This window comes from Lissotriton vulgaris, chromosome 3_1, assembly GCF_964263255.1.
Source record: "Lissotriton vulgaris chromosome 3_1, aLisVul1.2, whole genome shotgun sequence".
Lineage (NCBI taxonomy): Eukaryota > Metazoa > Chordata > Amphibia > Caudata > Salamandridae > Lissotriton > Lissotriton vulgaris.
In genome coordinates this window covers 192,734,002-192,748,775 of record NC_141689.1, presented here as the reverse complement: position 1 = coordinate 192,748,775, position 14,774 = coordinate 192,734,002, and the positions used below count along the sequence as shown (strand labels likewise).

At 46.3% G+C, this 14,774-nt stretch overlaps 1 protein-coding gene across 1 annotated transcript in view; it reads right to left on the bottom strand.

Annotated features, from left to right (window-relative positions):
* NOL6 (nucleolar protein 6) overlaps positions 1-14,774 on the bottom strand; it is a 398,079-nt gene that overhangs the window by 274,378 nt on the left and 108,927 nt on the right. Inside the window, exon 11 of the mRNA XM_086960307.1 lies at positions 922-1,037. Coding sequence (XP_086816433.1) covers positions 922-1,037 — 116 coding nt within the window. The remainder of the gene's footprint in view (positions 1-921; positions 1,038-14,774) is intronic.

Genomic DNA, 14,774 nt, shown 5'->3' with positions numbered 1-14,774 from the left:
TTTTGTAAGAAAATGTAAAACAATGATTCCAAGCAATGTTAATTAGGCAGTAGGACTGGAAAGTCTCATGTCTTAATTCTTCAATAGAAGAGCTCCCATCTAACTGGCATAACGGACATTTATTATTTATTTATAATTAAGGACGAATGAAAACAACTACAGGTCCACTATAATCCAAGGTTTGTTGTGCAACTCCAGACTAAAAGATATGACTGCCATGCCTCTGATATCGCAACCAAATGTCTGCTCTTCCAATGGACAACTCTTCGAACAGTTTAGTACACACTGTTTAAGGACTAAGACTTCAAACGCTGGAACCAATTGGACAGCTATGGAAGCTGCAAAACGGAAGTCCCATTTTCGTGAACAAGTTATAAACTTCTGGGGAAAGATCAAAGGTAAACGTTGTAGACTGCAAGATGGAAATTCTAAAAAACAGACAATTTGTACCTTTATTTGGAATTTCTTTCTATGCTTTATACTGGAGTATTGCAAATTCGTGAGCGGGTATTGGAATGGTAGTTAGGATTTACTAAGTTTAGGTGGGTCAATATTTCCCCAGCTTTAGTCGTATTAAGTCTCTTGAGACTGCCTTATTGAAGCAGATTTCTTCAGAATTCTAAATTCAAAGTGCGGCGGTATGTCCATTAGTGGGAGGTCCCTGCAGGGAATTTTCTGCCCTGACTAGCAACGTTCTGATCTAGTCAATTCTTCCACATCAGCCACAAAGTACAGTATGAACATTTCTGTCATTATGGCATGTTGACACATAAGCATGAAATTAACTTAAGTGCCCTTAAAAGCGTCTTGACTGCTAGTGATTCAAACACATAGACTGAGGAGACCACGTTGAGGACACCCCTATGTTCACTACAAATGCACTCCATGCCTCTTCTCCCTGTATATTTAAGCAAAACTTACTGAAATACATGGTCAAACGTTTCAAGGAGGGGCTTTGAAACCATCAGAAGCAAATGGAATCCATCTGTAGTGGTGTCATCAAGAATCTCCATGGACCGGTTAGCTTCGAACTGGAGCTAAAAACAAATATAGGTCTTTAATGCTGTGTGTGAACTATGATCTTTAGTTACATACATGGTTATCATTTCCGTGCAAAGCAGAGAATTGTGTGTTTGTTCAGCATAATGATCCACAGATGTTGCAGGGTGATTTACAACTGAAGCAAGAATACAACCCACACAATGGATGCAACATTAAATGAAATTGGCATAATTTCCAAAAGGATTATATAATTGACATCATTATTTGGCATTGTGAGCATTCTTAAAATCTTGGCTTTGGTAAATAACAAAAGCGCATGCGTAAAGCAGTTTTATTATTGGGAACTGTAAATCATTTTTATGGCTTAACTTTCAATGGTCAAGTGCTTAAATTCTCAGGTGTTAAGGTTTCTGAATCCAGTGGTTTTCAAAGAACCTCTCCTAAACAAAACCGATCACCTTCCTCTTTCACACACCTACACTAAAAACCTTGCTTTTCAAGGGTAATTGAAAGTCAGAGACATCCCATGTGCCTGTGCTAGCACTATGGCCAGTGTCCTGCAGTAAGCTAGGTACGGGTACCACAGTCCATGAACTGCAAGAATGGGTACTAGGACTACAGCTGTTGAGTAGGTGGCATGTGCAAGGGCCAGATCACAAAGAAAAGTATACATTGTCTCTTTACGATACAACTATGCATAGCAGTCAATCACACGGGTGAGAGGGCCATGGTCTTGGGGACAAGTTGGTACAAGGACCAGGGTTCTGAAAATGGGGTGACCTATGTGGGGTTTAGCAATAGGGTGGGGTGACCTCTGTGGACTTAGCAAAAGGATCAGAGAGTAGGTTAGTCCTGTGAAAGGGCTTGCTCCCATGAATATAGTACGATTGACTGCTTGACATCCAAAGTGTGTAATGTCCTTTCCACTACAGAATCAGGTTGTGGAAAGGATACATCAGCACAATAGTCTTGCTAATGCGAAAAGGTGAGACTACCTTGGGCAAGAACTTTGATTTTTACTAAGGACTGGCCCTGTGAACCTGAAAGAATAGTTTGTGAAACAGGAGTGCTTGTAACTCATTGATGTGCCTACACGAAGTCGAGAGTATTACAAAGGCCACCTTCCAGGAAAGAAACAGGTTGTAAGAGTTGAGGTGTTCGAAAGGTGGATCCATAAGCCTAGTGAGAACTGTATTAAGGTTTCAGACTGGATCGGGGAACGTTCTAGGGAATATTATTCGTTTAAGTCCTTCCATTATTGCTTTAACGAGAGGAATTGTGGCAAGGGTACCCTGTTCAGCATGTATGCGGCTAACGTGGCGGTATAAAGATGTATATGCCACATCTGCCTTCTCAGGTGCCAGATTGCTCGGTTAGTCGATTTGGCATCTGCCCGATTCAGCTGCATTGTTGAGTGAGAAGGTCAAGCCTGACTGGTAGCTTTACATTGGGACTGATGGACATTTCCAGGAGCATTAAGTATCAGGCTAGACTGACAACAGACAGGGCCAGTAGAATGAAGGTCAGACTCGTGCCTCATTTTTCTCACACGGGATGAGTGGGAAAGGAGAAAACCTGTAAGCAAATATCCCGACAACTTCATCCATAATGCATTGTTCACAGACTATGAGAACCTAGAGCCGAAGCTTAGGCATTATGCGCTTTCTGTGGTGGCAAAGAGGTCGGTGACTGGAGTTCCCCACCATTGGAAGTACCTGTGTGGACAGGTTGATGTATTCCACTTAACAGGTACACAAAGTGACTGTTGACCCCTAGTACGTGTTACCTTAGGGGATAGATCCTGTTGCTGTTTGTCCATTGAGGTTCTCCTATGTGTTAGCTCAGACATCTGAGAAGTGTAGGTACCCTCATTTCTGTACATATACGTTGCCGTCATGTGGTCCATCTTTATGAGGAGCACTTTGCCGTAAACAAGCTTGTAGAAGGCTTTGCTAGGCTAGAAGAATGGCCAGCAACTCTAGGTAGTTGATCTGTCAACAGCAGTGGCGGAGGTTCCAGGTATTTTTGCACAGTCACGTTGCCAAGATTTGCCCCCCTCCCAGTGAGCGAAGTAAATGGAAATGGAAATGTACATGTATTTATATAGCACAAATCACCGACCCGGTATCTAAGCGCTTGCTTAGTGGACCCGTCCTGGTATTCCCCTGTGAGATAACCCCGGCAGGGTATCCACAAGGTGAAAGCCAGGCATCCCACCGCGAGGGGCCGTTGTGGAGATTAAGCAAGCTATTGCCCAGAGTCGCAGAGTGTGAACCCGTGAATCGAGTAGGCACCGGAGCGAGAATTGTCGAGTCCGTGGACATTTTAGGACTCAAGACCCGCCGAGACGGGAATTGAACCCTGGTCCCAGGCTGACCTCTGCTTCCAGGTCTGCCTCCTCTAACCAGTGAGCCACACTTCTCCACTCAACAGTGGTAATGGTCAACGGCAGAAGAACCATGCAAGGCCTGATGAGTAAAAGGTTATTGGTGTTTGTAGTAAAGTTCCCCTTTATGACATGGTCACCCCCTCTTTTTGTCTGATATTGGATGCAATTTGGAATGAGTACACTGGGTTCCTGCCAACCTTGTCTCCAGTGCCAGCATTATTTCCTTAAATTAAGGTATCTGCTCAATTGTTCCCCAATTGGCAAGACCTTTAGCACCTCTGTATGTCACTAGTAAATGGTACCTAGGGCATGGGTACTACAGAGGGTCCCTAAGGGCTAAAGCATGTATTGTGCCACCCATAGGGACCGACCACCAAACTTATGCAGACTGCCATTGCTTTCCCCCAGACCTGGGAGATGCCACCATGAGACCCATTTGGCACCAGGATGGGCAGGGAAATTAACTATGCAAGGAGGTGTGGTGCACTACAAGACCAGTCACACCCCTAAGGTGGGCTGACTGACTGTCTGATCTGCTTCACGAAAGTAGGGTTCAGTCATGTTGATTTTGATGGAAATAGAAATTCTGGGACAGCATTTTGCCCTCTCCCCACAGGAAGTTGTCATATAGGGGTGTAGTGACCTCACGGGTTAAGTAGCCTATTGGCTACTACCCTTCACTCCTCTTGACACCCCTAAATTGAGTATTAGGTGGCCCCATGACACAAGGAACTTAGATTTGTCTGACTGAAGAAAGAAGACGACAAAGAAGAGTCAAAGAAGCGAGAACTGTGGATTGCTGAGGGACTTTGGCACCAAACCCTGCCAGCCTACGTGCTCCGGTCTCAAAAATAGCAACAACCCGAGTCGTTCTGCAGCTGTGCATCCTCCAAAAGCCTCGAAGGACCTCCAGCACTTCGCCAAGCTGCAAGCATCTCCCTTGAAATGGAGGAGCTACTTTTCTGTAGCCACCCACCGCAATGCCTGGTACATCTTTCTGTTGTTCATTGGGACCACCAATGCAGTAGCCACCTAGGAGGAGGTCACCATGCTCCAAGAGGTCCGATCCATCTTCACAACAAGTGTGAAGACGCTAGGGCCAACCAGAGCTGCCCTGCACCAATTTCACCCCTCGACCAATACCTGGGGTACAGGACCTCTTGCAGCTGCCAAAGCTTGTTTGAGTCCAATCCAGACTCCAAAAGCAGTAAAGATCGACCAGCTGACGAGGGACGTCAACATTGCAGAGGCCAGCACCAGGCTTGGCCCAGCTGTCCTGTCCAGGTGGTGAAAGCGTGTGAGGCTCATCGCCTTGAGGACTGTAGACAATAGCCATCCTGAGAGGGAGGAGGAGAGGCCTTTGTCTCCAACCTGGGGAGGTGTAAGCACATCCAACTAGGAGGCTAGACTCTACTCTTGGTGGCAAACGGTTGGGGAAGACCACCAAGGCACTGTGTCACTGTATCCAAGGGGGGAACCCACTCATGTTGACAACCCGATGCATATTTGCTCGTCCTGAACATGAGAATCGTGTTGGGGATGAAAAAGCACAGTGTTTGACAACAAACATGACAATTAAGTCGTTCCATAATGAAGCTGGCTATCTAGAGTTTCCTTGGTAGCCAGCCCATTTTACTCTATGGACCGCCAGTCACTTGCAGTAAAACTATTCTTTACAGCATTACTGTAGGGATGCATATGTACAAACATATATATATATATATATCAACACCTTTAATAAAATGCACTCTACCTCCTGGACTCAGGAGGACAACCGTAAGAGTAACTTACTTACATTAAAGTAGTGGTGTGGCTCGGCAGCACATGGTGTGTGCAGAGTCAATCTCGAGCAGACAAGCTGCTCATGCAGGGCTGCAATGGCAGACCAGCAGACACACTTTTACTTTGGTCGCATGGGCTGGCACAATACAGTGCTTCAGCCCTGGTGATCCCTTTTGACCACCCTTGCCCTGGGTACCAGAGGTATCATACACTAGGGATAATAAGGGGGAAAGGAACCTTGCCAATTGGGTGTAGCAATTTTAGGGGAAAGAGCCTGGGCACTGGGGCCTGGTTAGCTGGTCCCAGTGCATGATCAGAGTCAAAAACCAGCATCTAGCAGTTCTAACAGGGCAAAAAGTGGGTTGGTGGGGGGGGGGGGGGGGGGGGGGGCATCTGCAATGAAGGCCCAGTTTCTAACAGAGAGCATTTGGGATTATTAATTTAAGCAAATAAGGGTTGTCTGGACTTTCTACATAGTGACTTCCAATGAAGGGGTGGGCAGTGACTGGCAATGAAGGGGTGGGCAGTGACTGGCAATGAAGGGGTGGGCAGTGACTGGTGGCAATGAAGGGGGGGGCAGTGACTGGTGGCAATGAAGGGGGGGCAGTGACTGGCAATGAAGGGGTGGGCAGTGACTGGTGGCAATGAAGGGGGGGGGCAATGACTGGCAATGAAGGGGTGTGGACGGGTCCAATAACTCATAATAAAGGGGTGAGTATGTACCCTTACGGCTAGAACGATCAACCTCAAAGCTGGGGAACCAGGTTCGAGTCACGGCAACGACACTCCACATCCTGTGATTCTGGGCAAAGCACTTAATCTTCCTATGCCTAACAAAAATTAATGTGTCCTTCCGTAACGAAACTGGTACTCATGAAAAGCGCTCTGATACCAGAGTTCTGGGGTCTAGTTTGCGCTATATAAAACTCTAAAAAAATACATTAAAAAAAGTGTGGTTCAGCAACTTGCAACATGGGAAAGGAGAGGTGAGGGTAACTACGCGCAACAAGGGACAACTGCAACGCACACCCAGGGACTTCGAAAAATATATAACTGGCAGCACTAACAAGGTCCCCAGAAGGGAGGGAAGGGCACTGTTACAATAAACCACTATTGGTAAAACACATTTGGTCACCGGATATGCTGCTTACAGTTCGACATACAGACATTCAGCAGCACAGGAACATTTTAAACATCAAAATCAAAAAATGTTCAGGTAAGCATTCAGATTTCACAACTCAGTTTGCTTGAAACAGGCACAAACAGATGATTAAATTACATGTGCAGTTGGGTGGAGACCAGAGAATGGTGAAACTGCTACCTACAAGCAGGTATGAGCCCTGGGAAGGAGGAGTTGTCAGCATTAACATTAATTAGCAGACCAATTTAACTGCTTTTATAGTGCCATTAATGTCATCGAAAGGTTATAAAAAATATAACCACAACTAATGCTTTATAATGAGGTGCTGGGGCTCGGCAGCCTGTGTGGTAAAGTTACAAATAACGATGGGAAGTGGGTGAAATGGACTGTGCCAATATACAATATGCACGAATGGCACAAAGACATTTAACTTTAGAAAGGTCTTTAGACAATCAATCATTAATGGAAATATTTTTCAACAATTAACAAGCTAATCACCTTCAATGCCACTGTATCCTTAAGCTAAAATAAATGTCCACATATTCAACAGTGTTTGGTTCACATATATTCTACCTTTCCTGGAAGGTATGCCTCTCACATTCCTCAATCACTTCAAAGTTTCAATATACAACATCTTTCAAGGGCATAATATATTTCCATGTACCTCCACTTACCGACTTTGGGAGCTACTAACATCAACCAGCTATACAACTCTTGACTATTGTCCAAACCACACACCCCAATCTACAGCCACCTATGACCTTTGTGATAGTTTACACACTTCCTCTACCACACTTGTGCTATCATTAGCTCGTCCACCCACTAACCATGGGTAAACCACGGTCATAGTCACATTCATAACTTAGTTTCCTCTACCCACAGAGATGCAATTATTTAATATTTCTCCTCCATGCATTCACTATCCTTCAAACACCATGATTATATTTCTACACACCCCACCCTCCTGTATAGCCTAAGAAAATGCCTCTTTTTGTTGGATCACCCCCATTTTTAGGTCGAGCAGACCTACCCTCAATGCGTGAGCACTGAAGGTGTCTGCTTCAGACCTAATGTTACCCGTATTTGGGAATGTGGACACGAGAGGGTGCACGAGCGCAGATTTGCTCAGATTTGACCTCGTGAGCGCGCACGAGGTCAAATCTGAGAATATCTGCGCCGTGCCCCTCTCGTGCCTTACATTCCCGTGCTCACACAGACACAGCCAGCCCCCACACCCCTGTACACAGGCACACGTACACACAGGCAGGCACACACACAGGTACAACACACGCAGGCACATACAAGCGTACACCCCCCCCCCGCCGCCGCCCCCGCCCCCCGCTTACATACACACACCAACGCGCGCGCACACACTCCCAACCCCGCTCACCGGGCACACGAATGGCTTCCATCACGGAGGGGGGGCGGGCACCGGGTCTGCTATTCTCTTCCCCGTCCCACAGCCTCACAGCACTCCTCAAGTACAGTGGGCGAAGACTGCAGGCGCCGCCACTGTCATGAGCCGCAGGGAACGCCAACGTGCACGCTCACGGCGTCACGCTCCTGCCCTCTCGCGTTTCTTCTGCGCTCCAGGCCGACGTGCGCCAAATACAGGAAAACAACAGCAGTAGCCTGGTTGTTAATTGCGTTGCTGTTCACAGATTAACGCGCCCAAAATACTGTGTTGTTCCCGGCAGATTTATACCGGGTCAAATATACGCGACATTAGTACCGTTACTTAGCGCTGCGCGGGCATCAGTAGGAGTTTCCCGCGCTAGAACACTTGTTCATTTTCCGGTCATGGCCAAGGTACAGATCCAGAACGTAGTGGTGCTGGATAACCCGTGTCCTTTCGCCAACCCTTTCCAGTTCGAGATAACTTTCGAGTGTATGGAGGACCTACCTGACGGTGAGTGATTCCCTGGTGAGCCCATAATGTGCCCACTTTCTAGAAATGCCACGCATGACATCATCTGATGGTAAGTGACCACCTTTCTTCTTAAATACAACACAGCTCTTAACAGGAAGGATTCATTAACGTTAAGTGATCCACCTGAAACATGCCTCCCCTAGATCTGCTTGACGGTGAGTTATCTCCTCCTGGTTGCCTGACAGCGTCGCACCCCCACCTTTTCCGTTCATATTTTTGAGGGACTTCCAGTTTTAACACGGAAGAATTGGATGGGGGACTTCACAATCCTTCATGGCGTATCTAAAATGTTTGACCTGCCTATTAAGTATCGTGATTAGTAATTCATTTCAGGCCGGAGTCTCACGATGGTGAGCGAGCTCCAGTCCTCTATGACGAGAGAGAGAGAGAAACGGAGAGTCGTCATTGAAGTGTACTTAGACGGGCTACCTGCAGATCAGCACCTGCCTCCTAGTGAAATATAATCAGTGACATTGTGCATCGTGGAGTCGGACGAGAATCGTTAATGGGGGGGAAATAGTTTGAAGCAGTCCTTCACTATGCGCTCCTGATTAGTTGGAGTCTTGGTAGCCCATTCAGCTCCGAAGGCTTCCCCCGCCCTATCTACGACTTAATCTACCGGCCCTGTCATGAATGGTGGGACAGAAAAGGGGGGCGGGAGCGCCTCCCCATGGTCCACGATGGTGTGCTTGTTGTGCTTATTCCTGGTAAGTGATCCTATATGTCGGAATCGAGAGCAGGAGTTAGATTTGCTTCAACAACTGTGCGAACAACTCCCCCCCCCCCCCAACCCCCGTTTTTCCCCACACCCCTGGCCAAAATACAGAGCTGCATATATACACAGCACTTGAATAGGGGGTGCAACTTGCTAAAATACTATTTTCTTGGAGGCTATAGTCCTCCGTACCTTGGAGCCAGACTTCATTTTCAATGCTGCATTGTAAACTGCAAGCAGCTGTCCCAACGCCGCACATTATCTTCGGTCGAGCCTACAAGACAGCACCAGCTGTCTGAAAAAGACCTATTGTCAGATTACCAAGAACTTTGAAAGCCCACCACCGGTTGACTTCATTTTCACACGTTTGCCTTCTATTCGATATCTTGCATTGTCCTTTCCCCTAAGCGTAACTTGTGCGTGTCCTTCACTGCTAGCTTTTGGGGAGCTACTTAAAAAATATATATATTTTATTAAGAACCCCGTGATACCGCATGTTTTTTAGTTGGCTCACTCGTGCTTCTCTCTGCACTGTATTTTGCTCTCCATCTGTATGCACCCATCATGCCATGCTGTTGCTCTGTCGCTGGTACTTCTTTCCCCTGCGCATTGTGTTGCTCTCCATTGTGCTCCGTGTTGCTCCTCCTCGCGTGTGTGCTTCAGTTCTTTTCACCCAAGTGCTGTGCTCCCTGTACTACCGATTGTTACCTATCCTTTATGACATCCATTACACGGCGTCCCCCGAAATATTATTTTCATATTTATATATAAATGAGTGTGTGTGTGTAAGTTCGCTTGCTCACTATTAATTTTTGTTTTAATCTCAAGACCCTTTTCGGATTGGTAAATTAAAAAGAAAAGGCGCTCGTATATTTGTAGAGTCGCACTTGCGCGATCGTGCCTGTGAATACTAGGCATGAGTGCAGTCAGGGGCTGTTCACACCAACATGGCATTGTTCTTGATACTTCATTTACTGGGCTGATTGACTTTGGCAGGTTGGACACGTCCATCCCACAGCTGTTTCTGAAATTGGAGCCTATGATAAGTGCACTTCACATATCGGGAGCAAATGGCTCCCCTGTGCTGTTGGAAAGGATGCATGAATTAGTGGTGTTGATTAAATGTTGTTAGTGATACTGGCTGCATAGCCATATTGTTAAAATATACGTAGCTTTGTATCCATCTACAAGTGTTTTTATCACCACATGCCATTGGCTGTGTCGTGCTTCATTCCACTCTAGAAAGTGCTTCCATTCTGATGCATGAGACATCAGAAAAGTGCATAATACTAAAAAGTATATCAAATCATTGGTGTCAAGTTACCTATCTCCTGTGCGCGCTATATGCAGAAAGGCATCCTTTGTTTTGTTCCAGTATTGGCTAATCCAGAAGGACTAGCTTTAATGTGCTGAATAGCATTTGTGTATGCAACGCATGCAAACTGCGATTGTTCAGGCCTGTATTTGCTCATTTAAGCCAGACCTATTGGTGTTGACAGTACTTATTTTTAGTTGCTTCTGCCACACTTACGTTCACAACTCCTCCTGTACAAATATGGTTTTAGGTTTGCACTGCTCCAACAATTTACCTCCTGCTTATCTCCTTTCTCCTTGGGCTTGATGTAGTGGTTACAGTATAAAGCTGTTCTGCTGGCACTATAGGTGTCACATTTGCTAAAGTTATAACTATTGGCATTGTAAATGACAAAGCTATTAATTTAGCTATTTTCAAAACCAACACATAAATAAAAAAAATTGTCATTTACAAGACCAATAGCTCAAACTTTCCTAATGCGAGACCTATTGCATTGCAAATGCTTGTTTTTCAATTGACGCAGCTGGTTTTTCGACTGAGTGTGCACGGAGATCTGCTAACCAGACCTCAGTGTCAGTGCCCTCACCTTAAAGTGTATGTCGAATTGGATGTACTCCATTAGCAATGGGTAACTTACCTGTAAGTCCCTAGTATATGGCACCCTGGTACCCAGACATGCAACTTCAAGGGGTTCCCCTTGGTTTGCAGCACGGGTTGTAAGACCCTAAAAGTCCACCAAGTAAAACAAGGCCCCAGCCTGCCACGGCAGACTGGTAGAGCAGCCCTGCACTGCTAGCCCGACTTTGCCATTAGAATTAATGGCACATACATTACTTACCTCGTATATTTGTGTACGTCACCCCTCTGGCAGGCTTACCAAGCCTTAGGAAGGTCAGCACAAGGAGACCTCACAAGGAGACCTCATGAAGGTCTTCTCACTCTAAAACACAGGTATAAGCTAACATAGCTAAGACAAAATGTTCTGCGAAGTGATAATGGAAATGTGGCCATCCCAGTAGATGGGGATGAGCCCCAGAGCGCCACAGAGTGCCACCGCACACCATACTCGTGAGCTGCCGTCCTGTGCTCACCCTAAAGCCCTGGATTGGTTTGCTGCTGCTAGGGGAGCCGCCAGAACAGGCAAGAATGCTAACGAGATCCACAGATGCAACATACAGGGGCTGGAGAATACCCAATGGCACACAGGGGAACCCCCATAGCAGCCCCTGGTGGGAGAAAAGGGGTTTGGGGACAGGTGCATGCCAGGGGCCTGGTGGAAGAGCCTGGCTCCAGTTTTGCCACAGTACATAGCACAATGGATCTCTCGGCTCCTGGAGATGTTTCTGAGCTCATACTTGTGTCAGGAAGCAGCGTTACCCGAGCCATACCATGAAGTCTGGGAGCTGATCCTCAGCTAACCCAGACAGCCACAGGTCTACGTCTGCCCAGCATCCTGGCAGAAAGCGAGTGGCATCCGCAGCAGCAAGAGATCTGCATCCCACACCAGTAGGGATTGTCACTCCCCTATCTCCCAGCCAATAATATCTCTTCTCAGACTCCCATGCATTTATTCCTCTGCATTGAGTTTTCTGCATTACTCAGCATCCCAGGTCAGTCAAAGGTCAGTCCCCAAGCCTCTTTAGGAAGGAGGTGTCCCTCCAGCCTCACTATAAACCATAACCAAGGGAGATATGTCACAGAGACAACTCGTGAGATGCATGCCTTCAGCCACCCTATTCAATTTTAGACTGTGTCCCTCAAACTCCTCACGCAGAGATTGTGCTGCATCACCCCAGTCAATCGGTGAGCTGCATTTCCCCAGCCTCCACAGATAGTGTGTAAGCTTCATTTTTCTAGTAACCTCACACCCCCCTCACCCCCCAGCATAACTTTCTCTTACCCCCTCTTCACTTTCTCCCCTAACCCTCTCCCCCCCTTCCTCTCCCAAGGTCAGGCCATGAGCTGCATTCCCCCAGCTTCCCCAGGCAGTCTTTAAGCTGCATTGCCCCAGGCTCACTTGCTGAAGGGGTGCAGCCATGTGGCTGTCTGCGTTAGTCAGACATCAGCTCCCAGGCAGTACCTTGGAATTACTCTGCCTCACCAGCTGCCTGCTAGATGCATTTATCCAGCCTAAGCGGCAGCCTGTTAACTCATTCCTTCGTGCCTCCTCAGTCAGCCTCAGAGCTGCAATTGCACAGAGTCCTAGTACAGTTATTGATCTGACTCCATAGGAAGCTGTATCCCTTACATCCTCGCCCAGTACTCCAGAATCCTTATTCCCAGAGTCTGCAGGGTCAGCTCGTGAGCTGCATGCCTTCTAGCATCCCAAGCTATGCTATGCCACATTATCCAATCTCACTGGACAGCTTGTACTCTGAACCTCAGAATCCATAGGTAGTCTGTGAGCTGCATCCCTCCGGCAGCCTGTGAAATACAGTCTCAAGCCTACCATAGTAGCCTGCGAGGTGCATTTCCCTGCTTTTCGTGGCAGCATGCAAAGTCATCGCCCAAATCTCCCCGGAAACCTGAGCAACGTCTTTTCCAAGCCATTCCCAGCAGCAGTGGAAATGCATACCCTGATGTTTCCCCATGCAGCACTTAAATTGCATTCTCCAGCCTGGTCAGAACTAACAAGCTGCACCCAGACATCTCTGCTAGAACCACAGAACCATATTCACTGAGACATCCAGCCAGTAGCACACCATGCACCTTCAGAAAAGTCAACCCTTCATTCACGCCTCCTACACCATACCAAAGTCTACCTTTGCTCCTCCTGAACTGCATCCCCACAGCCAAACCAGCAAACCATGGATCTGCATTTATGTGCAACCTACAGCTCACTGATTCATGTCCCATGCTGGGCAGAGCCAACCAACTCAGGGTTTCACCACTCCAAGATTTATGGAGGAGTGTCGAAATTGTGAGGTCCAGAGTGCACTAGAATGGCAAGGCTATGGAACAGAGTGCTGTGTATGTATCAATGCATGTTGTGAGGCAAATATCAGATGTATGGAGCATTGATGCTGGGGTAACTTGTGTATCCATTTGTGCTGTTCTGCTGGTTCTTGGAATATCATACTTGAGGGGGGATGCTATAATGGAAAGTCGTGCCATGTGTGCATGAGTGATACAGATTTTTGGCCAATAACTGAACAGTAAATTCCATGATTTATGAGCATCTCAGTTTTGGCAATGACTAGAAAATACATAGCGATGGACTGGTTTCCTCGGACTCAGACGATTCCGGTGAAAATTGGAGTTACATTCTTCCAATGGTTGAGTCGACAAGTTGTTCATCCAGATCAGACGATTTGTTGTTGATTGCTTACAATCATGGCTGTGTACAGAACAAAACCAGGTGATGACCCCTAGAGGTTACATAGCTTGGCTGAACCATCGTTACAGTGAATTGGGTTCTATCGAGTACTGTGCTTCTGGGATGTTTGGTAATCAAGCAGCACAATCAAGTTGCATTACAGTCTTAAAAGTTAATCGAGATCTGGGCATTTGGACTGTAGATTATACCAAGTTTTGACATCTCAGCCCCAGAACAGTGAACACTGGTTGTAACAGGCGAGAGTTGCTCTCCAGACACAGTATTTGCGTAATGCGATGCTTCACCCAGCCGGCAATATTGAGGTTATCTCCAGAATGGAGCACTAACAACATGGGCACAATGACCTTTGAAGTTTCTGCCTTGGCTGTCATCAGGCTCTCTCTGAAGCAGTAGTCAGTTCAGACAAAAGGGCAGGCCTAACCCAGTAATCTCCACACCATTCACCCCCTACTATCTCCCAAATGTTTTATTTGATCCTTTTCAGATGGGCATTGCTCATCTACTGGTGTCGTACCCATGTGATGCCTACTGCGATACTAAACTAGAAATGTGCCCATGTGATTCTTTTTCTACACAGAGCACTTTACATTTTGTTTTTTTGTAAATTATATTCTGGCAGAGACGTACTTTTTTAAAACCATTACTAAGATTTTTAAAATGTAGAAAGTGCCAATCTGCGCTACGTCACTTACTTCTTTTAAACAATGAATTTACTTGTCTAATGATTTGTAGGTATATCTCTTCTGCAGTTCGGCTTCGCAAAATTGTTAAGAAATGATTCCTGCATTTAGATTTTGTCAAAGATTAATTTTATTATGCATACTTATGTAATTCAAATGTTTTTATTGCTCTTTTGTGGCTAAATTAGCCGAACAAAGATCATTGACTGACTGACTACCAAATGGCAGCACTCGAAAAGCAGTAATAAATAGAATTTTGCTAACAAGGTTCTCATTGAATTTTTAAAGGCAGCCCTGTCACTATTCTCCCTCCTTTCAGTGTCTGGGTCTCCATGCTCCGAACTCCACGCTGTTGATAATACAGTCTGGAAGGCTGTTCCCATTCTCAATAATGTGCCATGCTACACCATCAGCATCCAAAACAGATCCAATTGGTTTCATTGCCAAGACTCATACACACAAAAAGTCCTACTATTATACCTG